Source organism: Acipenser ruthenus, chromosome 9 (assembly GCF_902713425.1).
Source record: "Acipenser ruthenus chromosome 9, fAciRut3.2 maternal haplotype, whole genome shotgun sequence".
Classification (NCBI taxonomy): Eukaryota; Metazoa; Chordata; class Actinopteri; order Acipenseriformes; family Acipenseridae; genus Acipenser; species Acipenser ruthenus.
The window spans coordinates 46,395,283-46,423,181 of NC_081197.1; the positions used below are offsets into that span (position 1 = coordinate 46,395,283).

The following is a 27,899-nucleotide window of genomic DNA, read 5'->3' on the forward strand; positions in this document are numbered from 1 at the left end:
AAAAATATACAATTTTCTTAAAATTATAAATTAAATACAATGTTCAGGACACTTCTCTCCCATCTGTAGTTTCATCTGCAACAACGCAGACTGGTTTATGCTGTACTTGCTGTAAAGATGCTTGCATGTGTTTCTCGTATACCCTGGACAGATAGAGTTGCTTTAGTTAGACCACGACTCTTCAACTAGTTTTTTTTTTTAAATTGAAGGGGGCCAGATTGGAAAAAAGTTAGAAGTAAGCAGGCCAGAGTATTTAAGCAATAATAAATATTATATAACTTAATGTTCATATATTGAACAAGACTTACACATTTTACCATATGAATAGTACTTTAATAATAGAACAGTGTGAGAATTTAACAGAGTACCATTCCAAACATTTTAAAATGTATGTGACATATTAATAGTATAACTGTTAAGAAGAGATCAGCGCTTCTACTTTTGAACATCTAACTACTGTGCCCTCTGGATACGTATTTCCAAAAGCTCCTTGTTTGGTTTCAAAATGCCTTTTCATATTGTATTCCTTAACTACTGACACACATTCATTGCACAGTAAACACATTGACTTTGCGTTTGGTACAGTTGGTAAAATAAATAAGAATTTATTGGTCCATCCATTGTTGAATCTACAATTTTCTGTTCTTACTAGCTAGAGTAGAGAGAGCCATGTTATAGCAACTTGAGTAAAAAAAAAAAATCACTCTGAGTACGAGTACTATTAAGGAGTTAATGATAAATTAGAAATGATAAGTTAAACTAAAGGTTTCAGCTCAACCACCGTGTCGTTTCCTTGTGTTGAGCGGGTGACGGAGTAATGGATTTGCGATAATAACTAAATAAATGAATACATAAGTTCAATACGTTTTTTTTAATCGGGGAGGGGGGGGGGGGGGGGGGTTGACGATTGTACTTTTCACTTTTCTGTATATACAACTCCAAAATTATTCTCTCAAAATTAAACTCTCACAAAGCTTCTAGTTGCTTTTTTAAACAACTCAACTCACAGACAGTCCATCAGCGTAACACCCACAAAACCACCTGTTTCCTCGTTATCCAATGATCCAAATAACCATACAAAAACGTTTTATACAAGCGTCATCACTGGGCTGCTGGGTAGTGTAGTTTTCAAAGCATTCCATTATTTTTTACAGGAGAATAACAGCGGTATGCTCAGTTTTTTTTTTTTTTTTAATGGTGCAGTTGCAAAGCAGAATTCCATTCCCAAAATCCCAATTCCATTCCCAATGCGTGATTCCACGATTGTGGAAAATCAGTAGCCCTACTAACCCTACAATATAGGTCATAGTGATCCACTTTTTTGTGATACTCGTAGCTGTAATTTTGTATTGACAACTGTGGCAGGTGGTGCTTCTTACCCCATGCATATTCTTTCAAAATGCAAATGAATAGATCTATTCAAATATTGTAGCATTTACAGTTGACCGGAAAATAAAGAAGTCTCTCAGGAGTACATAACAGTTCATGTGTGCCTCTGAATGCATTTCAAACAGTGCTTGTACGAATATTGAAATACTGAAATACTCTAGAGTGCTAAGATAAGATAAATCTGAAAATGTGATGCACATTTCTGGTATGGATGGCACGTGCCCAGTCAGTTTCCATTGACATGCTTAGGAGTGAACCACGCCTTTAGGTCGACTGTTCTTTCTCTTCTCACTTTCATTTGCATACAGTCACTACTTCAAAGTGAAGTGTTCCGTCTCCCCTCATGGGAAACAGCTGTATAGGATTATGAAAGGAATTCTTCAGTGGAATAAGCAAGTACTGTATGTGGCCTTTTAAACTGAATTGAACTTTATCTGGCCTTTTTATGGACAGTCTTTCTGGTCGTTGCACTGGATAGCATTAGCCATGACTAGCACCAGCTTGAACTGTGCTGCCTTATCTATATGTACAGTATCTGTTTTTACCTGGCTTTGATCATGCTTGAACAATCCAAACTGTCAGGCGTTGAACAGACTGCCTCTTTTCATTCAAATCATGTGACTGTGATTTCTCCGTTCTGCTGGCAGCACCTGCAGTCTCTCTCGCTCTCTTTAAAATTGGGGCAGAGAGCAGGTGGAGCTGAAAGGTGTCTCTTGTATGCGAGCATGCTGGCAGCCACAAGATTTTGTTTAATATTGTTGGCTTTTTGGATGACTTTGTGATTGCAGAGGAACTTATTCTACTGTATTGTGAGCCAGTTACACCATGAAATGACCTCTGTGGTAGCTGTCAGAGTTCAGTATCATAGTATCAAGTCCCATCTGTCTGCTTGGCTGTTTTGGCACAGCAGACTTGATCATCCTGTGGAGGCATCTCAGTTTGCCAACAATGTCTTTTCTGTGTGTATGAGTTGTTTTCACTACAGGCAGGTGACTTGATGACCACAGGAGAAAATAGATGACCTGCATGTAAATTTGCTTGTTTAGGTTTTCAGGGCTTGATCAAGCTATTGAAATATCCAGTGAGGCAGCTGTCAGGGAAGCTCAGTTTTGTTGCAGTTAATATATGGAGAGGTCGGAGGTGGTGTGTGCAGTAACTTGCTGACATACTTGCTGAGCTTCGCAAAGGAATTCCCTTTTTTTTTTTTTTTTTACTTCAAATGTACTAACATCCAAATTGGCATTAAAATATTATGGGTAGGATTTTCAAAAAAGCGTGATTGTATCGAACTGGAATTAGAATTTGTTAATAAAATCAATCTGATAATCCTTTGGAAATTCAGTCTATGTGGTCGTTAATGATCAAGTCTCCCGGTAGAAAGCTTTTAATTGTCGCAGGTCACCTACATCAGTTCCTGTACCAACTACTGCATAAAGAGATGCTAGCGAGTAGTATTTATTATTATTTCAACATATTTTTTGTTTTGGAGGTGGGAGGGTTAAGCCATCTATATAGGCTTGGTTGACACGTATTATTTTATTTATTTGCTTGGTTGGAATGTATTCTATTTATTTCTTGTATAAATAAATGTGTTTCAAGTGCCATTTGTGTTTTGTAGTCGTTTGTTATTATACATGTATACCATTTATGTAACACTTCCGTTATACATTTCTTAAGTTTAAAATGATTATAGAAAGCCCTCACCCAGTACACTGTTACAGACATCATTTATGTTTAGAATCGTTTGGTGGCTTCCTGTAATCATGTTAAGTGTATTTTCTCTGGCACTCTTTGCTCGTCTCCGCGAGAAATGCACTCCGCATAATTAGGAGTAGCCAATGAACACTTACAGTATTGTAAGGGAACATTTTATAACCTTATATGCATGGAAATGTGTGAAGATCAATCAATACATACTTTATTTATAGAGCGCCTTTCATACAAAAAGCAAAGAACACATTTTAAAATTCTGTTTAAAAAAGCTAATCCTAAAAATGTAAGTTTTCAATTCTGACTTGGGCATCAACTGATGTAGCACTTCTGTTCTGATATGAGGTGGCAGTGCGTTCTGCAATCTGGAAGCATAGTGACTAAAAGCTCTCGCTCTCTTCCTTTCTGTGTAGGTTTTTATTTGTATAATTAAAATACAATCTACAGTAGAGGTCAGTTGTCGTATAATGCACATATCCAGAGTTCAGATGATTAGGCTATAGTTACATTGATAATTTCTTGGTAGTAATATTGATGCAAATAACGGCATATTGTTTTGGCAATACAGCAAATGTTCTGTAAGGTTACAAGTGGTTAAAACAAGCAAGTAAACCTCATTCAAAACCTCTGGTATGGAAAAGGCTAAAATAAATATTTCCATACAGTACTGTATATACAAATATTGAATTATCCAGGTATTCTTAAAGTACTAATATGCCATCTGGTTCATTGGGTCCCTGAAAATGACTTAAAAGCAAACTGTGTCATAATGTTATAACAGGAACCAGGGAAATTTGCACATACAGTACATTCCAGATGTTAGCATGCATCACAAATCACCTGCACATTTAATGAATGGAACCCCTTCCTGTTCACATATGTATAAGCACAGTGTTGCAGTTATTTAAGCACAATATGTGTGCAATCGATGGCTCCCATTACTCTGGGAAACCTAAGAATGTCATAAAACTCCCATAAAAAAGTCATAAAGTTTTTTTTTTTTTTTAGCTGGGCCTGATATACAGCCACAGTGATGGTAGATTGACTGAGTTCCATCAAGTCATCGGTGTCCCTTTGCAATCACCCAGAGAGGCATAGAAGGACAATGCTGCCAGCACCTTCATATGAAGTGGTACAATGCTGCCCGCACCTTCATATGCAGTGGTACAATGCTGCCAGCACCTTCATATGCAGTGGTACAATGCTGCCCGCACCTTCATATGCAGTGGTACAATGCTGCCAGCACCTTCATATGCAGTGTTACAATGCTGCCAGCACCTTCATATGCAGTGTTACAATGCTGCCAGCACCTTCATATGCAGTGGTACAATGCTGCCCGCACCTTCATATGCAGTGGTACAATGCTGCCAGCACCTTCATATGCAGTGGTACAATGCTGCCCGCACCTTCATATGCAGTGGTACAATGCTGCCAGCACCTTCATATGCAGTGTTACAATGCTGCCCGCACCTTCATATGCAGTGGTACAATGCTGCCCGCACCTTCATATGCAGTGTTACAATGCTGCCAGCACCTTCATATGCAGTGGTACAATGCTGCCAGCACCTTCATATGCAGTGTTACAATGCTGCCAGCACCTTCATATGCAGTGGTTCTGGTTAATATATTTAAATTATTTTGTAAATCAGCATCATTTCGGAAATAACATTAGCACGATTTAATTAACATTGAAATACCCATAACAACCTCTTGAAAATGGCAGCCTTCTGACCTTAAGTCTCTTTTATGTCTTGAAGTCTACATATAGTCCCGATGTTCAGATATGGAGGGGGCACCTTCTTCTATTCCCCTATGTATAGTCACAGGCTTAACCGTATACTATTTTCCAATGAAATGGTTGCAAGCTTGCTTAGAGTTACAGCCTGAAGTGCATTATCCATTCAGAACACTCCTGGGAACTGAATGTGTGTTTCGCCTGCAGACGATACTAGCATGCAAAGAAACAGAAAGGAAAACAAAACCATGTAATGACAGCTGGTAGTGCATTTTGTTTTATTATACCCTTCTGTTAACTCACCAAAAGAAAAGAAAAAAAAGGTCAAACTTAAGGCAAATCTTTACCAGACTGAAATACAAATATTGTTTGCAGATTGAGTGTGTAAGGTAGAGTGGAGCAATCGGAGAGCAAGGTCAAGGGTTACTGCAGTTCAAGGGGATCATCAATCTTTAAAACGAGCTGCTTTTAACTTGGAACACTTCACTAGTACCGCTCTCATTCCCATTCCATTACCACTCCTCCACCCCATCTCCCTATGCCCTGGTTTGCTAGCTGCCTCTTCAAAGCACCACACAACCACTACTGGCTGCTTAGTTGCTTGTGCTCAGCTGTCAACCAGCATTGTGCGCGGTTCTGTCTTTTGTGGGGGCAGTTTCCATGTTAATTACGTCCTGTTCTTGTCGTTTCCAGGAAGCCATCACTGTGTGTCTAACAGGAAGCTGAGTTGTTGGTCGCCTGCCTTCAGGTACTTTTGTGCGAGGAGGATACTGAACCTGCAGGTGGTCACCATGGGGAGAACATCAACTAAAGGTAAGGGGCGTGCTTTTTTTTTTTTTTTCTATTTACAGTCCTTTGTGTCCTGCCATGGCCAGCTTAAGAACAGAGGGAGACATATTAATTAACTCACAATTAAACAAGAAGATAAAACATGACAAACTGTGACAGTTACTCCACAGAAAACCATAAAAAATGCTTCCATCATAGTACATCACGATGTAGGATAATGACTATGAGTGCTCAGTGCAGTAAATGCAATACCAGTATTTGTTTTAAACCTTTAGCTATTCCTTAAGAATTGACGTCTCCATTTACTTTTTCTGAAAGTTAAGAAATTAAATGTTTGATTTTCGTACAAATCATGTTCTTTTGCAGCTATACAGAAGAATCACATGTGCCAGTGTACAGAATGGCCCAAACAGGAACTGCTTTTGCATAATGGGGTAGAGAATGTATCACCCTGATGAGCTAGAATGCATTAGTATTTGCTGTATTGTTTTTGTTAACGAGGACAGCTATAAGATTTTATAACGGGTGTTGTATTTAGTTCTCATTCTTGCCATTCACAAAGAGGGTATTTACATAGACCTTTTGTTCAGAAAGGAAAAATACACCCATTGAAATGGCGAATGTTGAAATAACATGAAGGCTATTGAATTCAAGGGGTTGTATGCATGGTTGCGAATGTGGATCTGTTTCTTTCTGTAAAGAGGTTGTGACATGCCTGATGGAATTAGATGTTTTCCAAGTTCTTTAGTATGTATGTTTTGTTAAAACCTAGTGGATCACAATGAAGTAGGGAGTAAGATTACTGAAAAGACAAGTGACATGGGAAAAGTAATTAGCTGTTAGAAAACCCTTGACCCAGACTTCTGTTAATAGTGAAGGAGCATGTCTAACCCTATGGGGATTTTATAATTAAAGCAAACAGCCTATTCAGATGTCTTATGCACCAAATTAACAATATAAGCTTTGTTGTCTCAATAGAAGTGCTGTAATGAGAACACAAATGGTGGGCAAACTCGAAATTGGTACATTTTATAAAAAGGGATAAAAAAATTAATTAGATGGGGAATTCATACTGTTTATAAATCATACTTATTCTTCATTCAATAACTATTTGGTGAACTACAGTGCAATGAGCTATGTTGTGCTTTTGGTCTTGAATCACAATACAAAAGATACATGCCTCTATAATGATACGATACATCATGTAGCCAACCAATTCACTTCTTGTAGTACTTCAAATGCCACCGATAACTTTTAAACACCCAATCGTAAAACTGTAATAAATGAAGGGTACAAATGTTTTTCACTTCAGCATATCACATGGATCTTGTTATGTTGTTTCATATATTTTTGTTCTTTGTAGTAATCAAATGTGTTCATCTCTCTTGCTTTTTAGAACAAAAAGATATTAAAAAGGAAAAGACAGGGAAGAGTTACTCTTCAACAAGTCCCTCCCAGAATAAAGGTACCAGTAGGACTTGCTACTTCAAACAAAAAGTAATAGACATCAAAACTAAAAGAGAGTTGAACCTGCCAAGCAAATGTTGGGTACAGTCCCAAATAATTTCATAAATTGACTTAGGGCTCCCTCTGCTGTCAGAATTGAATTATTGCGTCCCAGATAGCAACAGCTCAACACATGGCCTGTCCTGGAACATTTTATACCAAGAAACTTCTTTTTTTTTTTTTTTTTTTTCCCAAAACTTTCCTTGTTCCTCCTCCTCTTTTCTAGCACCAGTCTCCCCCAGAGGAAGTGAAGCTCACTTCCATCCATAGAGGCCTGGCAGTGCCAGTCTCGCTGCAGCAAGAGCAGTCCCCAATGAGATTGGGGGAGACCCCTGGTTTCTTCCTTTCTTCTTTATGTTCCCCATCAACAAGTGAAGCTCGCTTGCAGGCTTATTAAGCCTGGCAGCGCCAGCTTCACTGCGATCTTAAGCACCTGTTTCTGGGCAGCATTTTCTTTTAATTTGAAAAATAAATTATATTCAGTACAAAAAACGTGGCTCTATATTTCAGAGCACAATATTCAACAGGAGCAATCGGTGCTTTGTACAACAGGATAATTTCATAGCAGACACAAATGCTGCCTCCAATTGGCTGTACCTTCAGAAGCAATTTAAAGCCTTTAATAAATTGAGGACTGTTAGACGGGGCTTGAGTAAAATGCTCACAATCCTTCACAGTTCAAAAAGACACGACAGTGGAAACTTAAAATTCACGGACCAAAAAACCTTACTTACAAACTTAATGGGTGCTAAAATTACATAGCAATAATGTAAATCTGAAATTGAGGTTTATTCAGAAACTAACAATTATTATTTTATTTTTTTGAAGTGCTCATCTAATTTTTTTTTTTTTTTTTTTTTTTAAACACTCGTAACCATTAATTATCACACAAAACGTTTTTTTTTTCCAGTTGTACTAAGTGCTATACTATAATAAATCAATTATGATCTTTTTTTAACACTTAAGCAAGCTAGTGTTTTATTCTTTCCTGTGAACACTACCACACTGAAGCTAGAATCTACTTCAGTAAATCCTAAAAGTCTGCTTTGTTACATTATTCATAAACAGCTTGTTGACTTCACACTGTTAAACTGTCTTGTTTATTTTCAGAAAGCTTCAGCTGGGATGAATACCTGAAGGAGACAGGAGCTACCCCATCTCCCTCGCATTGTTTTAAACAGGTCTGTTCCAATTTCAATATCTTTTATTGGGAGTGCAGGATTATTGTGGTTTCACAAAAAACATAATAAAGTAGCTGCATTGTGGGAACTCGCAGTTCTGCTGTGCCTTTCTTGTACTCTGCGAATACTGTAATAAATTGTGAACATTAAAGCCATAGCTAATCATGAATCAAGTGTACAAGGAGACGAATCATCAGAGAGGGTTTTTTTTCTGGCAAGGGTAACTGTTTGTAAGTACCTGAATTTGGGGAATTTTCTATGTATCAAACTCTGCATCTGCCTAGAAATGTGGCCTATTTAGAACAGTGTTATTCGGCAACTCTTTCTGTAATTTGAAAATACAGAAAGAAATGCAAAACTTTTTTTTACAACACTGGTTGTAAAATCAGTTTTATTTACCAGGATTAGATTAAGGGTTTGATAATTCTGCCTATTAAAAAAGAACCAGCCCTGTAACCCTTTAACAGAAGTTTAAATTGCTTTTTTTTCTAGTCTAGAAACCCACCTAGCAATGATTTCAAAATCGGTATGAAACTAGAAGCACATGACCCCCGCAACTTCACCTCCGTGTGCATCGCCACCATCATGGGCATCACAGGCGCCCGGCTGAGGCTGCGGCTCGACGGCAGCGACAACAAGAATGACTTCTGGAGGTTGGTGGACTCCTCCGACATCCAGCCCATAGGGACCTGTGAGAAGAACGGAGACATGCTGCAGCCACCACTCGGTGAGAACAACTCCGCACCTGATAACACAGCTAGAAAATCACACAGTCCTGGCTTTTAGAACTAACTTCAATTAAGTATATTATTTAAATGATTAGGAGCCAGGAGTTGGACTGGATATAAGTACATTTGCGTTTTATCTTCATTTTACATTAGGTTTCTGGCTAAGGACTGCCAAGGACAACACTACGTTGAATATTGTACCAGTCTTGCCAGTCACCATTCAGTAAACTCATTTTTGGTGGAAAACTAGGAGTACAAAAGCTGCACCCAGTCTTTCAGCATTGGTAGTGAATTGATTGTGTTTAAAGTAGTATCTTTTTTTTTTTTTTTTTTTAATTTAGTCGTCGCCAATAGTTTTTTACCCTGGGTTTTCTCCCTAATTTGGAATGACCAATTGTTATTTGTATCCCGGTTCACCGCTGCAACCCCTTGGCGACTTGGGAAACGGAGGCTGGAACACGCGTCCTCCGAAATATATTCCTGCCAATCTGTCATTTTTCACACTGCTGATCCACAGCAAGGCCACCAGACCTATAGTGCCGGAGGACAACACAGATCTGATGGCTCCACTGCAGAACTGCAGGCGCACTATTGGCCACAGGGGTCGCTGGTGCGCGGTGAACCGTGGATTCCCCTGCCGACCTAAGCCCTCCCTACCAGGGAGGTGCTCGGCCAATTGTGTGCCGCCCCCTAGGAACCCCCGGTCACAGTCGGCAGTGACATAGCCTGGATTCGAACCTGCAATCTCCAGGCTATAGAGTGCATCCTGCACTCCACGTGGAGCGCCTTCACTGGATGCGCCAGTCGGGAGCCCCCTACTGCATATCTTTAAAGCAACCCTGAGATTCAATGCTGCTGTTTTATATATTGATTAATTTATTTTCTCTACCTTTTTAGTGCCTGCACTCACAGCACCAGGTTAAGTAAATCTGCACTAATGACAAAGAGCACCTATCTAGAGGAGCCACTAGGGGGTGCTCTGGCAACAAATAACAAGTTAGAATATTGATGCTACAGTAAACAGGATGGGCTCCACTTCAAAGAACTAAATGCAAAAAAATCCCCTTAATAACAATTGGCAGTCTGATTTGAATTGCTTTTGTATTGCATGAAACATACAAATATATCTATATATATATATTTTGTGTTCCCAGGTTTTCGAATGAATGCCTCATCATGGCCAATGTTTCTGTTGAGGACATTAAGTGGAGCAGAAATGGCCCCTTCCACAGCTTTTAAAAAGGTAGCCACCCCCCCCCCCGCACCTCTAAACCGTATCTCTGAAGAAAGCCTCTGCTGCTGTTGCCGCCACCTCCTACACAGTCAGTCACTGGGATGGCCTGCAAATAAGGTTTTCAAGGCAGTGGCACAACAGCATCCTTACATAAGTCAGCCAATTTACCACCTCCACTGGTGAATGCTAAATGCTGTTCTCTCCAGATCGAACAACAGAAGGTTGCCTGCAGTAATGCTTTTTGCCAGCAGGTGGTAGGTATGTCTGGCCTTGTGTAAGCTTTTATTTGGCAACTGGAGCACACTGCTTGTGAAACCATGCCATTTAGGTAGGCAGAGCAGTACGGAGACCTGCCTTCCTGATAGCCGCAGGAATTGTTTCTGTTTTATGAAAAAGAAGCTACAATGTCGATACCTAGTTTTGGTTTAGTGAAATGTACAATAAACAGTCTGTTTCAGTACAGTTTCAACTTCTGTGATGGGCCAATAAAAGTTATGGACTTCAGCTTTCTTTGTTCATTTTTAAAACTGGACCAATATCACGAACAGGCAAAGGCTTGTTGAAGACACACTGTTTTTAATAGATTTTTTTAAATACACTGTTTTTAATTTTGCAGTGTATATTTTTAAGCGGATGCATACAAATATTGAGAAAAGTGTACGATATGGTGCGCTTGATGACATGACTGGGGTTTGTTTGTAATGTGTCGCTGCATACAACTTCCACTGTGATTAGCTGAGTGATCCTAAGCAGTCTGTAATAAAGACAGATCCGTTTCTCAACGCTCATTTCTGTTTTAGGAACCTCCCAGGCCCCCACAGAACAGTTTCAAGTCTGGGATGAAGCTGGAAGCAGTGGACAGGAAGAACCCTTTCTTGATTTGTCCAGCTACTATAGGAGAAGTTAAAGGCGATGAAATATTTGTCATGTTCGATGGCTGGAGAGGGGCATTTGACTACTGGTGCAAGTACGACTCGCGAGACATCTTTCCAGTTGGGTGGTGTTTCTTGACCAAGCACAGCTTGCAGCCTCCTGGCACCAGTGGTAAGCATTGCAAAAACCAAGGGCCCAACTCACATTTCAATCAGAAGGGAATGTTATTTGTTTTTTGTTTTGTTGTTCACATTGACCTGGAATTTGACTTAATGAGCCTGATTTTCCACTGTGGGCAAGTTGCCCAGGTGATGATTTACTATGGAGGAGGCAATTTGACTGTGATTTGCCAATAAGGGAAAATATTGTCCAATGTTTGTGTACATAATCAGTCCAAGAAAAATAGGATTGTCTATGTGTATGTTCATGAGTTTTGACATCACTGTCATGTTAATTATTTTTTTTTTTTAATAAATAAAATAACTAATGGTAAAACGCTAAGTGTTCAAATATTATAAGTGTTCAAATAACAGATGAAATCCCTACTTATAAAGCAATCATGCGCCCTTCAAAATCACCAACGCAAATGAGAAGGAGTGTGTGCATTTCTATTTGCAAATCATTTATTTTATAATCCGCACTGCACCTTAACGGTTCTTGTTACAACACACGGCAGGTAAATTGGTACTGTTATAGCAGCAGTTTTCATTAATTAAAAGCACTGACCCTGAAGCTATATGAATAGTTTGTGGTACCACAGTCATTTTGATGCGTTTTTCTTGCATATTGTCAGTAGGCGAGGGATCTCTGTGGTTTCAGAGTGCTTTATAGTGTGTTGGCTGTTAGATTTTGGTTTTAACAAGACTGAGTAACGAGAAGACATTACACTGAACCACAGTACGTCTCCATTGACCACAAGCCAAGGCTCAATCTGACCTCATTACTGCTGGGGCACTTTGATCTGATAGACTTAGTAATCCTTTGTCTTTTCGCATTTGGTATCTATGTGCATAACTGTGTGTTGAATGGAAATGTTAGTATCGTTGGGGATAGTGTTCTGAAAAAAACAACTGTATCTTGCCAAATTTCCACAGCCTTTTTTTTTTTTAAGCACAGAATGAACGTGGTTGCACAAAGAACAAATTGTTGAAGAATGCGAAACGATTTTTTTTCCCATACATCTGCACCGAAATTGATTAACACCAGATCCCCAAGTTTCAAAATCCCTACATTTATATACAGTGTTGGAGAGTAACACTATACTATACGTAATGTGTTCTTGTAATCTGATTACATTATTCCAGTAACGTCACTCACACCTCTGCAAACTTAATGTCCCATTCATGGATAATTAGCACACTCCCATGTCTCTTAATGTGATCATTGAAAGGCCATTTACACTTTACCAATCAGGGTTGGGGTCAATACTCCAAAATATATACACCCACCCCTCGTTATATAGCCTCTGTCTGTACTGCGGATTCAGATATATTGCGGTCGTGGAGTTGGCTCCCCATTTTTACTGTCTAACTGCGTATGCCTTGGCTGAAATATACATAGACAATTTCACTTAGAATTACTGTTTGTTTTGCTTCGTACTACACACCACAAACAAAGCATTAATATTGTACTGTTGTTATCATATACACACGCATTGCACAATAGCACAAAGCAAATGAAGTATCTACTATCGGTTTTTATTTTAACCAGCGAGGTGTTCACTTGTGGCAGCAGCAGTGCACTAGCAAAAGTCACAGGGCAGTGACGTCAGCTCCCTAGCAACAGGCCTGTTGGGAGTGGATTCTTTCAATGCAGCGGGTTTGGGCATTTGAGAAAGGAGAGGAAGACTTATGAAATTAATTGGAGACTAAAGTTGATGAGAAGCAATTACCCTCCGCTGTAATTGCTTTTCATCAATTACAGCGAATTAAAACGGTGTGCTGCTTTTTATAGAAAAATGAGAAAAAGCGGGTTGCGTAGAGGACTTATATTGGACCCTGATGCGGTTGTACAGTATTTGTTATTAGCCTATTTGTTTTTCTATGGGTCTCTTGATATATAGCAGATTTATATTGGACCCCGACACTGCGATATATCGTGTGTGTGTGTGTGTGTGTGTGTGTGTGTGTGTGTGTCTATATATATAATATATATATATATATGTGTGTATGTGTGTATGTGTGTATGTGTGTGTGTGTATATATATATATATATATATATATATATATATATATATATATATATATATATATATATATATATATATATATATATATACACACAAGTATTGACCCCCTACCAATAATGTCACATTTTGTTGAATTACAAAAAATAGTGTTGTGGTTAAACTGAACACTGTTATATGAGGAGGAGGTTAAATGTCAGCAAAACTTGCAAAGGAAATGTACTAAATGAATTTTACTGGTTGCATAAGTATTCAGCCCCTTAAGTCAGTACTTGGTAGAAGCACCTTTTGCAGCAATTACTGCTATGAGTCTTTTTGGATAGGTCTCTTCTAGCTTTGCACAGTAGGATGGTGCAATTTTGCCCATTCTTCACAGGAAAATTGCTCCAATTCTGGTAAGTTTGTTGGGGATCATCATGGACTGCAATCTTCAAGTCTCGCCATAAATTTTCGATTGGATTCAAGTCAGGACTTTGACTGGACATTAATTCTCTTCTTGTTCAGTCACTCCAGTGTGGCTTTGGCTTTGTGCTTCGGGTCATTATCCTGCTGAAATGTGAATTTCCTCCCTAGTTTCAGAGTCTTGGCTGACTCAGACAGGTTTATCCTCAAGGATTCGCCTGTACTTTGCACCATCCATTCTCCCCTCCATCCTGACAAGCTTCCCAGTCCCTGCTGAAGAGAAGCATCTCCATAACATGATGCTGCCACCACCATGCTTGACAGTTGGGATGGTGTTGACTGGGTGATGTGCAGTGTTGGGCTTGCGCCAGACATAACGAGTTCAATTTTTGTCTCGTCTGACCACAAAACCTTTTTCCACATGTCTGCAGTATCAACTACATGCTTTTTCGCAAACTCCATATGCTCCATATGATGAGGCTTTTTGAGTAATGGCTTCTTTCTTGCCACCCGTCCATAGGTGTTGGTAGGTGAACACTGACTCCCATCTCAGGCACAGAACTTTGCAGATCTCTCAAGGTCATTGTTGGCTTCAGCGTGACATCCCAAATCAGTTTCCTGCTTGCCCGGTTGCTCACTTTGGGAGGGCGACCTGATCTGGGTAGAGTCGGGTGGTATGATGCATCTTCCACTTCTTAATGATGGACTTCACTGTGCTGAGAGGGATAATCAGCACCTTTGAAATTGTACCCTTCTCCTGCTCTGTGCCTCTCTACCACTTTATCCCTGACTTGTTTCGAAAGCTCCTTGGTCTTCATGGTTGCTGGATCAGTATCTGAGTTGCAGCTTAAAAGTCTTTATATACCTGAGGGAAATTAAACCACTTTGAGTACACACAGGCTGAAACCATTTCACTAATTTTGTGACCTTTCAAACAAATCATTTGCACCTGAACTGATTTAGAGCTGCAGTAGCAAAGGCGTTGAATAGTTATGCAACTGAGATTGAGATCTGTTTTTCTCTGTAAATCTTACTTATTTATTTTAGTTGCATTAAAAAAAAAAAAAAAAAAGGACGACGGCCAATGTATAACATGGAAATCAGAAAGAGCTTCAACAGTGCAAGTCAAACCTTAGATGTTCCCTGCACGTGCTTTTCATATCATCTTGGGTTTGATGGCTGGATAGCTGGATCTTCAAAGAATATTTAGAGCTGCAGTAAGGGTGGATATGTAAAAAGTCGGATAAATTAATCCTGTTTTAAATAACATTCTACACAGCTGTAATAATTACTATATACACACAATTATTGTTTCGAGACGGAGGTTGAAGTTGATACGCCCCGCGGGATTTATTTACATATCAACACACTGAACAGCTCACGTGACATTACTAGAAATGGTAGTGCACGGAGTACATACAACACAGTGTACGTACAACTTTGATGGGATCTGCACACTGAACTCTGTTCAATAATAAAAGAACGGCCACTCGCCTGGCTGTCGGCAGTTTCGACTTGCTTACTCCCTCTTCGGTGTCCAACCCAGGTTCTGGTTCTTTCTCACTCACTCACTCACTCACACTCACTTGCGCACACACACACTCACTCGCGTCCGTGAATTTCAGCCCAGTTGGCAGCCCTGAGGTGAAAAAATAGAACTTTGTATACGTGACGCCCTGCTGGAACACACCTACCTGCTGATTAGATTCCATACCTGGTGATCACACACAGCAAGCAGGCTCTCCCAGGAGCGTCGGGTATATCATTAATTAATTACAGTAAGTACACACTGTTTCAAATATACATTCACACATGCGTAGGTTCACAAAATAAAAAATATAAAAAATTCAATTGTAAGCACAAGTCGCTTTCGCTTTCCTGTCGCCATTTTGCATTAGTGCTGTACACGTGGGTAGTGTTGCTGGAGAGCTTGATCCCGGTGGATATGTGACGGATGGATACATGACGGATTACTGTATATGCAAAAATGTAAGTGCGGCATACAGATTGACAAATGTGCGGACAGGCAGCCCCCCCCCCCCCATATATTATCAACTGATAGTGAAGCCAGGGCTAAATGACAATTAATTAGTACAGATATATGAAGATAAGAAGTATTACAGCAGTGCCAATGTGTGGTACACCAACACAAAGTAATTACAGCTAGTAGAAAAAAAGCCACATATACAAACATTGGTTCTGCATTATATCAAATAGGGGTTTCTTTTTATAATGAAAAAATGGCTGCTTTAAATTTTTGTATTTGAGGAGGCTTGGATGTAAAGCATGGTTTGTTTACTGGCTGGTGGTCATCTGTTTTTGTGGTTACCATGACGAGGAATTAAATAAGCATGGCCTAGCTGTGTTAAGTTATGGCTGGTTTTATGTATATATTTTATGTCTTAATTGTGTAATATTTTCCAGTGTTTTAAACTAGCCGCAGTCTGAAGCCTTGAGATAGTTGCAAGGTGCACATAACTCTTTCTCATAAACAGCAGCGTAATAATCTTTGCTGGCTAGGTAGTGTAGTCTTTCAAGAGTAATGCGATTTAAGTGCATGAAAATGTATTTGAAAGGACAGATGGTCATGTCAGAAGTAGCAAATGTAATTGTTATACATTAGTGTATGTCTGTATTCTAATATAGTCTCGTTTCTTTTGCAGCCTGGATAAGGGGCGCTAGACAGTGATGTAGTGAATGATTTGTCCTCACAGCAAGCAAAACAAATTCAAAGTGTGAAGCAGGCATGTCAGCCAGCTATAGTGTAATCTATTTTATTCTTCCCTATCATGGTTTCATATAGTAGTCTTTACAAACGGGAATGGAGACATTGTGGTGGATACGATTTAGAAGGAGGTTTCTCTTTAGCAGCTGGCTCTTTGAGCTAAATATATATATATATATATATAATATTAATTAATACAAAATATACAATCCTGAACACAATTAAAAAAAAAATGAAAATGTGTCAAAAGCATGAATATCTTGCCAGTAGTGTGTTGTTGTTTTTGTTTTTGTTTTGTTTTTTTTTAAACCATTACCGATGCCTCTGTTAATGCTGTGTGAATTCATGATTGAAAGCTGTCTTTTTTTGCTTGGGGGAATTCCAGATAATGTTTTTTTGTGTCCTGGTACATTTTCATTTCCTCTTAAACTGTTTTCGGTGAACATATGTTATGTTGTGTTGAGGTACCAGTGATTTATGACACTAAGCATCACACATAATGAATAGAACTGTACATGACAGACATTGGAAGAAGAAGAATGCTACTACGTCAATTGAACAATTGCCATTGCTGGATTGATGTAGAATATTTTTTTGGTCTTGTAAAGTTTACTTAAAGCTACACAACAACACTTTTTTTTGATGAATGTATAAGATTAAGCCAGCCACTTCATGTGTTAAACCAAGGTAAAGGTAAGTGTAAAATAGCAATAGTCATATAATTTTCCCCAGATAATTGCATCACCTTTTACTTGAACTTATCTCAAGCTTCAGTCTCCCCCCGGGAGTTTGCAGGTCGTGACCCGTGACCTTGATGACAAGCAGTTGTGAGGATAGGGGGTGGGGGGTCAAGGCTCAGACGAGATCAAAAGTAACAACAAAACTTTTGTGTTTTCCACATTTTAGTCACATACCAACCACAGTAACCATCGACCACAGTGATGGGGTGCTCACCCAACTGTTTCCCAAATACATTGTACTGCATTCTTGAGGGAGGGTTAGTAGGATTATGTAAAAGCAGGAGGGGGAGGGTCAAGCTTGTGATGTTATTGGTCAAAAGTGGATGATTAGCCTGTGATACAAAACTCTGGTTTATTTAATACAAGTTCCAGTGAGTATCTACCTTGGAATAAACTAAGAGTGTTGGTCTAGTATGGCAAATCATGCCAATGTGCGCTCACAAGTGATTATGCTCCCAGACCTACAGTATTAGTAGCTAGTGGGTGGGTTCTTGTGTTTGTGTTTTTCTTTCTATAGCAATCTGTAATTGTTTTGTTCCCCCAAAATGATTAAGCTCTTTACTCATTTTCAAATCAAAAGTTATAACATAGAAACCTCCCAAGAAAACGTAGCAAAACTGTATGTGCACTGCAAGCTTGCATGTTTAAATCTTTCAAATAACCAACTGATTGGTTGTCATCTTACAGAAGTTTTTGTTTTGTTTTGTTTTGTTTTTACCAAAGTTTATTTTAAGGTTGTGTTTTGATGTCTGATAAATAGTTTGAAAGTCCTGTTTCTTGTACCATTCTTGTGTTCTTAACATAAGAAGAGCCATAGCATTCCAGCTGGCTTCTGTTTGTAACTCGTAATCTGATTGTATTGGTAGTAATGTTCCCACATTGATCTACAGGCGGGAGGATGCTGCTTTTAAAGTAATTTAGCCAATTTGCAGTTGTTAATTATAAGAATGCTTATAGCAGGACCCACAATCTGACCGTGCAAAACATGGTTCATGCATGTTTACTCACTCCATCTAATATAGCTGTAATTTTGTTAAAGAAATTGACTAAAGTAAATATGGATCATATGTGATGAAGTGTAACACATAATGTGGAAAAATTATCCCATTTCTGTTTTTTCATGATTTTTTTCTTCATTCATTTTGCCTTTATTCTTTAGCATAAATATCCTTTATTTATGCTAAATATAGTGGCAACACAACATAGACACAGGAGTGGGTAAAATAAAACCATGCTCAGCTAAACTTACCTTATTAATAAAAAATAACCAACAAAAGCAGCTCAACTTCAACAGCTTCAACCCATTTACTTCAGACAAGCCGATTTGAAGAATGCAGCTTGGCTAAAAAATAATTCAAAAGAAATCCTCTTATAAATTTTGTAAATTCATGAAATGTAGATTCATTTTTGGGGTTAATATGCCCTTAATCCTTTTGGGACCATGCTCTTGTTGTTGTTGTTGTTGTGCCTGTTAACATTGTAGCTTAAAGAAATCATTTGAAATAAGCTGCTTGGAGGTGAGGGATGTTTTTAAACTCCTCCCCCAACCACAAACAGAAGAGTTTCTAGAACAATCCTAGATGAAAATGATTAAAGATATAGGAAAACAGAAAAGCAGAATGTGTGTCATTTGCAGTGTAAAAGCTTGCTGTTTTCTGCATGTTTTCACTGCCAGTACAGTGCGGTAAACCAAACTGGTTGGACAGGATGGCAGGGATGTGCAAGAGTGAGAACAGTATGGTTTAATTGTGTGTTCATTGTTCATGTATTTGCATGAAAACGGCCATTCCTTCCAGCTTCTGTATCTTTCAGTCCTTAGCATTAAACACTCAATGATAATATAGTACTAACATTAACCTTAGTTATAAAAGTCTTAAAACATTACAACTTAATGTTGCACTTGGTGCAAGAGGATATCCAGGATTAATTTAATTTGAAAGCGTCTGTAAGGGGTTGCATGGACTCGGGATAAATCAACGCAGTCTTAGATGTCATGCTGCTATGTCTTTGCGTGGTAAAAGTTGTTTTTTTGTCTAGCAGCACAGTTAAATTACCTGAAACACATTTGCTTCCACATTCTAAGTCCAGTGATCATCCACAAAAGATTAACCAGTGGCCAAGTGGTTCCAGGGTTAAACAAACAAATAAAATGCATCATTCATTGTGCACGTGCGTGGTGTGGTGGCTTTTATCCTGATAACAAACTGATCTCTAAAACATTTCAGGGTCCCCCTGACAAGCGTAAACAGGCTCTTTAATCTGCTGGCTGAGATGTGCGGAATTAAGAGGTCACCCCATTTCCGTGTGATTATTACAGGAATAGAGGTGGACTGTTCTTTTTAAAAAGACCTTTCCTAGTCCACCAACACATGATGAAGACATGATCCTGCCGAATTTTTAAATCTGTACCAAACTGGCTGGACATTTGTAGCGTTTCTAAAAGTATAATTTATTACAGAAAGTTAAGGATGTTTTAAAATCTGTTTTAGTACCACTTCAAAGATATGTCACATCAGTACACACAGTTCTGAGTTCTGTGTGGGTCAGTAGGGTTAACACCAACTTTAATTGTCATGCATAATCTCATATACAATCTGACCTTTTCTACTCATGGACAAAATAAGGTCCACCAACTACATTTGGTAGATTTGGAACAATATTGAAATACATATTGCAAAAGTGTGCCTATTGATTACCAGAGCCACAGTTTTTTGTATATAATATAAACAAGTCTTTACTTTGTACTACTGATTGGTTCTTTTAATCACAAATGATTAGGGAATTCAGCAGCCCTTCATTAGAATGTGTTAATCTAAGGGGTTGAACTGACTAAACCTGTGTAGAATTGCCCAGTGATTTGGGACGGCTTGATTAAACCAATCTCTGGTTATAGTTATTAAAATAAAGTAATTACCATTTTAGCATCTTTTTATTATATAGTCAGAAATTATTTTTTAAGCTTTAGATTTTGCTATTGTATGCCCAGTGAAAATGCACAAATTATAAATAGGATTAGAAAACGATTGAGTGCGAACAGCCAATCAGCTTAGCGTGCTTCTATTTTGCATAATGCCCACTGGAACGTGCTTAACTGTGAATTATATTTTAAATCAATCCGCGCAGCTACTGGACAGCAAATCAACAGGAAAGACACGAGTCGTCCACAATTCTTTCATCAGCTGGATCCAAACAACACCCTCCCTGCAAACCCTGTTTCAGTTCTTTCTGCACCAGCCAATCCACTCCCTGCCAGCTTGAATGAAGCCCCGCCTCCAACAACAAGTTTCGAGTCCGACTCAATACTACACGGACTATCCAACAATTGTACATGTCCAGATAAATTATAATAAGAAAGCGTAAGACCCCAATGAATAAATATCTTAGTCAAATAATAACGTTTTCTCTAAAAGTGTGTCGTTTTTCTATTCTAATTATGTTAGGGACTATTTTCCTCAGCGGAAGGTTACCCACTGAAATATCAGAAGTTCAAGGTAAATATAGGTTTTAAAGTTTTTTTTAAAGAGAAAATAGAGAATTAAATTGTTTACTAATAGCAATAGAGCCCTGGAGTGATGCGCCCTCACCTACAGCTCGGGACGCCTAACTCCAGTCGCAGTCATCTACCACACAGTAGAGCCTGCATCAACGGGCTCTATCGCTTAAATATATCATTTACGGTTGGTGTAAAAAAAAAAAAAAAAAGTAAATTGAGTAAATGATTTAGAAGCTTTATTTTTATTATTTAATAAAACATTTAAATAAAAGAAAGCCCCCAAATGTGTTATTTTTAGATATTTTCAAAAAACATTTTCAAAACTACAAATGAAAAGGTATTTTGTGGAAAATGTATAAAAAGAGTGATGTCTATACAAAAGTCAATTAAAATAGACTATACATTAAAATCCGATTTTATACCAGTCTGGGAATCAAAGGGACCCACTTAGTTATTCTTTTTTTGTTGTTGTTTAATGTACATGATTTCATCTCAGAAGGTTTGGGTTAATATTGTAACTAATATTGCAAATCAAAAAATAGAAATTGTAAAAGAAAAAGTAGAATTAGTGTTCTTACTAGCAGTGCTGATCAGGTAAAAGCTTTTTATTTAAAAGTGAATTTTTTTTTTTTGTTTGTCTTTTCAGTCGTCGTACCTCAGGGAGACTTTATTTGAACATACTTTTAAAGCTTTCTGCAAATGCTGTTATGCTATAGTGTTTCCTGCTTTTTGAAGTTGCTTTTTAGCGTGTTCCTCCGGGATTCTTGAATAGGCTCTAGTTACCTTACATATGCTCCTTAGGGGTATCTAAACCCCTCTGAATGCAAATGGCCAGGAGCCTCTTTGCCTCTCTCTTCCCTTTGGATTCTGTGACCCATTTTAACCTTTTGCTCCCCACTGAATGCAGGGGAGGAGATAGAGAGAGCAGGTGACTGATGAGCACTGTCAATACAGACTTCAGATAATATGCATATTAGCTCTGTGCTCCCACCCCCGCCCCCCTTCTTTACTCCAATGCAAATAACCCATTGCACATTCACTGTTAACTTCAGTGCTGCTCTGTCAGCATGGCCTTTGTTGTTGGTTTGCTACTAGATTAAAAAAAAAAAAAAAAGAGCGAGAGAGAAGCTTAGCCATTAGAGTACGAAACTAGAGAGCAGTGCAGTGGGCTACACTGAAATCCTGCTAGGAACACATCCTAATTTCCACAAGGTGAGAATATTTACACTTTTTGATCCAAAAGTAAGCTTTTTCTGCAGTGTGTGCGGTTATTGCTTTGTTTGGCCTCTGTAGGAAGTTCTCTGTTGTTTTTAATCTGAACTTCCTATTTCTAAGCTTACCACATGCATGCGTGGCTGCTGAACTGATAGTTGTACTTCTTATTTGGTAATAATTAAACCATTGTGTACTGTGTGTTATGTTTAGATGTGTTTGTTTTTTGTAGTGGAAAGAGCCGTTGCAGGGAGTTTATTGTGGATTTCTTGTTGCTCTAAGCCCTAATCTTTTTCTTTGTAATATTGCAGATCTAAGCTTTTCCTGCACAATTCTTACTCACATGATGTCCGCGTATAAAAGGCTAGTATGTAAAAGAGGGTATTTTAGAAATGTTAAATGCTTTGGAATTAGAAATATTTTAATAGAATCTGTTCAAAACAGCTTAAGGATGCAATAAATGTAAAATGCTGCAGTTATATCATTTAGAGCTATATATACAACAAATAGTTTGAGCTGTTAAGTAAAATGGAGTGAACTGTAGATATCTAGTTGTTAATATAGACCTGCTAATTAATGGTGCACTCTGACAGATAGAGACAAAACATGTGTATTCTAGATTAAGGTTTTAATATTCAGTGTTTTAATGTTATGGATGTCTAAGTGAAATAAGTATAAAGCAACTTTTTAAAATTTTGCGTAGTTTAGTGTTTACAAATGTAAACATGTAATTCACCATTCACAAAATGTGGTTTTGTTTTCAAAACATTATACATAGCTTTCTTTTAAACGTGTATGTTTCCCATAACATTTGAAGTATTTTATGTTTACCAAAACATTTTTAGTCAAGTCTTTAGATAATCAGATGTTATCCGTTTCATTGAATAACAATAAAAAAAATTGAGAATGAACAGAAATTCTGAATTAAAGTGTAAGTGATGTTTAAATATGTCTGTTTTGTTTATTAATATTTAACTAAATGTAAGCGTGATGGACACATAAGTAATTAATTCAACAAGTATGAATAATAAAGAACATTGAACATTATGCGTGATGTTTAGTAGAACTGCAGATGGTGATGTATGTTTTGAATTCCCTTTGGGTAATATGAGAGTGATGTGTGATACAATAGCCAAATCAACTCGATCCACTCTACAAACATATGGATGCGATTTGCAATATGTTAAAGTATATTAGCAGCATCTGATGTAAAATGAAAGTTAACAACAAGAATATCCAGAGAACTTTAAATGTTTGAGAAGGTAATGAGTTTTGAAAACTATCCGGGTGTTTGTGGAAGATGCTGATCTGAGTCGAAGCTTTTTTTTGCCCACATGCAGGTCAAGAGGTCTGGCTGGGAATTAAGTCATCTTGATCAGCTCCATATGCCTCTTCAGTACCTTTTAAGCTTTCTCATTTAAAATTGCTTGCAAATGGAGGGCTTTAGGTGGCGCTGGGGGCTAATCCACTAGCCTTTCACCTCTGGAAATTCTGAGTTTGACAGCCTCTATTTAACCCACTTTGGCAAAATTGGTCTTGCTTAAAGAAGTGCTAACCTTGGTTTGAAGATCCATTTTCTTGTCTCTAACATTTGTAATATTGTCACTGGATCTGCAGAAGGTCTTTATGATAGTTATTTGCTTCAAATTTATACTCCAATTTGTAATATCCAGATATTTCAGAGAAACCGTTGCAGCTGCTTCCTGGTACATGATTATTTCCTTGTAGTTCAAACTTACTTCAGTTGTCTAGATGCAGTGTGACCTACAGCAAAGATATTGGGATGCAGCAGTGTACCTACAGCTATCAATGGGTCCTCTAGAATGTTGCTGAAAAGGGGAGCTTTTTGTTTCTTTGGTTTATTTAAATAGAATATAGGCGATTTTATAAAATTCGCTCTTCTTTCCTCTTGCTTAAAGACCAGTTCATTTCTGAAGCTATTGGTGGTTTGATTTTCACAAACGGGCATCATGTTCCACTGCAAATGTAAAACAAAACAAATGAAGCAGATTGATTAAAAAGAGAGATTTAATGTTTTGCACTGTAACGGCATCTGTCTTATACTGTACATTGAAAGACGTTTCTTCTCGCAGATCATTTTTTCTAGTAACATAATCAACCCTGATTTAGTTTTTTCAAGGTTAATATTTGGCGTACCATGCTGGCACTCCAGCCAAACCCTTCATATGCTTTTCATTGTAAACTCTTTTCAGAACATGGTTGAACTTCTAAACCAGTCACAATATGCCATGAATCCTGGTCAACGACGTCTCGACCTGTAAGCTCGAGATGTCTTCATCTAGACAATGTGGGGAAGCTATAAAAAAGGCCAACAAGATGCTCAGATATATTGTGAGAAGTGTTGAATTTAAATCAAGGGAAGTAATGTTAAAACTTTACAATGCATTAGTAAGACCTCACCTAGAATATTGTGTTCAGTTCTGGTCACCTTGTTACAAAAAGGATATTGCTGCTCTAGAAAGAGTGCAAAGAAGAGCAACCAGAATTATCCCGGGTTTAAAAGGCATGTTGTATGCAGACAGGCTAAAAGAATTGAATCTATTCAGTCTTGAACAAAGAAGACTACGCGGCGATCTGATTCAAACATTCAAAATCCCAAAAGGTATAGACAATGTCGACCCAGGGGACTTCTTTGACCTGAAAAAAGAAACAAGGACCAGGGGACATAAATGGAGATTAGATAAAGGGGCATTCAGAACAGAAAATAGGAGGCACTTTTTTACACAGAGAATTGTGAGGGTCTGGAACCAACTCCCCAATAATGTTGTTGAAGCTGACACCCTGGGATCCTTCAAGAAGCAGCTTGATGAGATTCTGGGATCAATAAGCTACTAACAACCAAACGAGCAAGATGGGCTGAATGGCCTCCTCTCGTTTGTAAACTTTCTTATGTTCTTATGTTCTTATCATTTTTGTAGAAGTTCTGAAAAGAAAAACAGTGCAGCTCATGCGCATGTGCTGCTTCTGTTTGTTTTTCGCAACAGCACACTGGTAGCATATTTTCGAAATAGTGGCGTGCCTGTAGAACTTGCCACTTTGTGCTCTTTTTCGTGTGTTATGTATGGGAGCGCAGTCTTTGTGATGGTTTAATGCGAAGGTCAGATAATAACCCAACCAGAAGGGCTATAAAGGCTGGTTTCTGTGAGTGCAGAGCTACCAGAGACGGTTCTGCCTGGGGATCCCCAAGGGAGGGGGATTTGAAGCTCATTAGTAACCATTATGAATAGGGGGAGGTGCGACCACAAACAAAAGAATAAAGTGCACTTAGCAGTCCAGGGGCCCTTTTCATTGAGATGGAGATGAGAAGGGGGAATTCCTAAATATTGAATTCTCTAATTTCAGATAAGTTATTTTTTTGTTTGTATGAGAGAAGAGGGTGGTAGATTCATTTTTTTAAAGTTAATTTAACTGTTTGAGGATTTTTTTTTTTAAGCAGTGTTTGTTCAACATAGTGCTTTTTTGTATCATGTTGAGGTTTGGGTAATTTAAATGTAGAGCAATATCCTTTCATTTTTTTATATGCTTCTGTCCCTGTTTGCTGTAAAGCACAGGCCTAATTTAAGTAAACAAGCACAAATGCATCTGTTGGTTGCCTCCTGCCCCTCACCCAGCCCTGAATTAATACTTCACTATCCATTGAATAACTTGCTCTTTTGTTCTAGTAAACTTTCAAAAAAAAGATGAACAAGTGCTGTATGCAATGCAGTGATCAAAGGTCACTTCCTTGAAATATGCCAGTTGCACAATGGCACTATTATAAAGCAAGAACAAGGTATGAAATCCACAGTCTGCATTATTTTGCAGTGGTCTAAGGAGCTTGTTGCTGTTTTGACTTTTTTTTTGTATGTCCATATTTCAGTTTAAGGTTTAAAAAAAAAAAAAAAAAAGATATCTTCTGGATGTGTTTCATTTAAAGGATACTTCTAAATCTGTTCTGTGGTTAGCATTAAACATAAAGCGAGTTATGAGAGTGTTTGAAATGTGCTGATGTTGGAATGCAAAGAATTGCCAAGGTCCTTATTTTGACTGTCTTGGTGCTGTTTAGTAGTCCATACATATTTCTGTTTATGTGCATGGTCTGGTACATTTTAGGGTTTTGGGAGAATATAAAACCCCAGTTTAGCTGCTAGTGACCCTGGGCAGTTGCCTTTTTCTTTTGACTTGTCCATTGTTCAAATAGAAAGCTGGTCAATGTTGAAATGTGCATCTCATTTGAGTTTAATTTCATTATGTTTATTTCAGTCACTATTCCAAAGAGTGTCCCGACACCCATTTCCACCTCTTCCAAATCCACCAGACGGTCCATGCAGTCGCTGCAGAAAGCCGCCCCCTTGCCGCCCCTGCCAGTCAGGAAGGGAGTCCGGGGGCGACGGCCCAAAAGCCAAACCATCGCCTTACTGAAAGCAGCAGCAGCAGCAGCAGCAGCAGCCGCTGCAGCAGTGGAACAGAAAAGCACAGCAGCCAAAACTACCTCCAACACAGACGCTCCAAAACCCAAAAAGAAGGGCCCAAAGCCTGGGAGCAAGGTTAGTCAGCAATTTGACTTCATGTTTGCTTGCTTAAATTCTTGTACACTCCAGGATCACAAGTTTGCTACTCTAGAAGTGTGTATTCTTTGAATATAGACGTCTTTTAATTAAAAGACCTTGGGTTTGCTAGTTTCAGGATTTGGTAACATGCCTTCTAATAAAATAAACTGGAAAAGAGTCATAAAGATGTGTTGTGTTAAATAGAAGAGTATGTTAATGTATATGTAACCTTTAAAGATGGTATTTTTATATATTTTTTCATCTGTTCTTTGTTTTTCAGAGGAAGCCTAGAGTAGTTCAAAGCTCAATCCTAATTACGGCTCCTGCAGCAGCTTTGGAAGCTAAATTCAACAGCACTCCGGTACCAAAGGACGGGCCCAATCACCTCAATACAAACCCAGCAGTCGTATCCACAGGTAAAGTTGAAATTTGCTTCACATCTATTTCTATGCATTTTGCAAAAGTGGCACAATGACAGTATTATAGTGTAAGAGCAAGGTATAGCATTGTCAATCTCCGTATTATTGCAGCTGAGTATTGTTTAAATAGCCTACTGTTGTTTTTCATGTCTTTGTCCATGCATCAGTCAAAGGTGTGCTGCCCCTATAGATAGATAGGACACACACACATGGTGCACATGAGCCATGGCATTAATATGCATATAAGTAACAGAACTCACACTATTACAGTATTTACAAGTTTATATTTAGTTAAGTGTCCTTATGAAAAAGGTTGAAGGAACTGCAGTGAATTAATCAGTTACATTACACAGTACTGTACAAATTCAGTACAACTCGTACAGTTAGATTGAAATAAGAATTCATAAAATAACTACAGCGTTATTTTTACGAAAACAATCCAACCACAAACTATATTTTTAGTTATTGGCTTGTATTGTCTGATTTGACGCTTAAATAGCAGAAATTAACAAATGCACATTATACAGAACTAACTTGTGAACAAAAACAATAATAAACAACTTTCAGCTTCACACAGACATCAAGCGTTGTTGATTGTTTCACATGCAAAAACACACGCTTTGAAAGTTCTGCTGACAAGCTTGTTATCCCGACTAGCCTGAGCTTTAAAGCCAGTTGAATGAGAACTATATTTTTGCTTCACACTCATTTCAAACTGATATTGTAACCAGCTGCACTTGGTAGTTGCAAATGGATGAATGAATGATCTGTTTCCAGTCAGAGGTCAGACACATGAAACGACGGTGTCGAGTTATACACTAGTCTTTTTCATAGTTTTATCCCTTCGGTACCAGTAATAAGTGTCGGGTTATGAGAAAAGCATGGTATCAAATTAAAAAATTAAGAGGCAGGATGCATATATTTTATATGGAGAAAATCTGGGACCAAGACTGTCTGTCGAACTAAGTAAAGGTGTCGAGTTAGCCACCAGTCGAGTTAACCGAGGTTGACTATATACTGTGTGTGTG

At 38.2% G+C, this 27,899-nt stretch overlaps 1 protein-coding gene across 3 annotated transcripts in view; it reads left to right on the forward strand.

The window, feature by feature from the left end:
• Positions 1-27,899, forward strand: part of LOC117406135 (sex comb on midleg-like protein 2) — a 57,068-nt gene that overhangs the window by 19,479 nt on the left and 9,690 nt on the right. For 2 of the 3 annotated variants that reach the window (XM_034009969.3, XM_059030101.1), the window contains exons 2-9: positions 5,528-5,647; positions 7,020-7,088; positions 8,240-8,310; positions 8,803-9,037; positions 10,193-10,281; positions 11,073-11,316; positions 26,166-26,449; positions 26,733-26,868. In XM_034009969.3, the coding sequence (XP_033865860.3) occupies positions 5,528-5,647; positions 7,020-7,088; positions 8,240-8,310; positions 8,803-9,037; positions 10,193-10,281; positions 11,073-11,316; positions 26,166-26,449; positions 26,733-26,868 (1,248 nt within the window). Of the gene's footprint in view, positions 1-5,527; positions 5,648-7,019; positions 7,089-8,239; positions 8,311-8,802; positions 9,038-10,192; positions 10,282-11,072; positions 11,317-26,165; positions 26,450-26,732; positions 26,869-27,899 lie in introns of those variants that run through there. The other variant, XM_034009971.3, reaches the window with a different exon arrangement.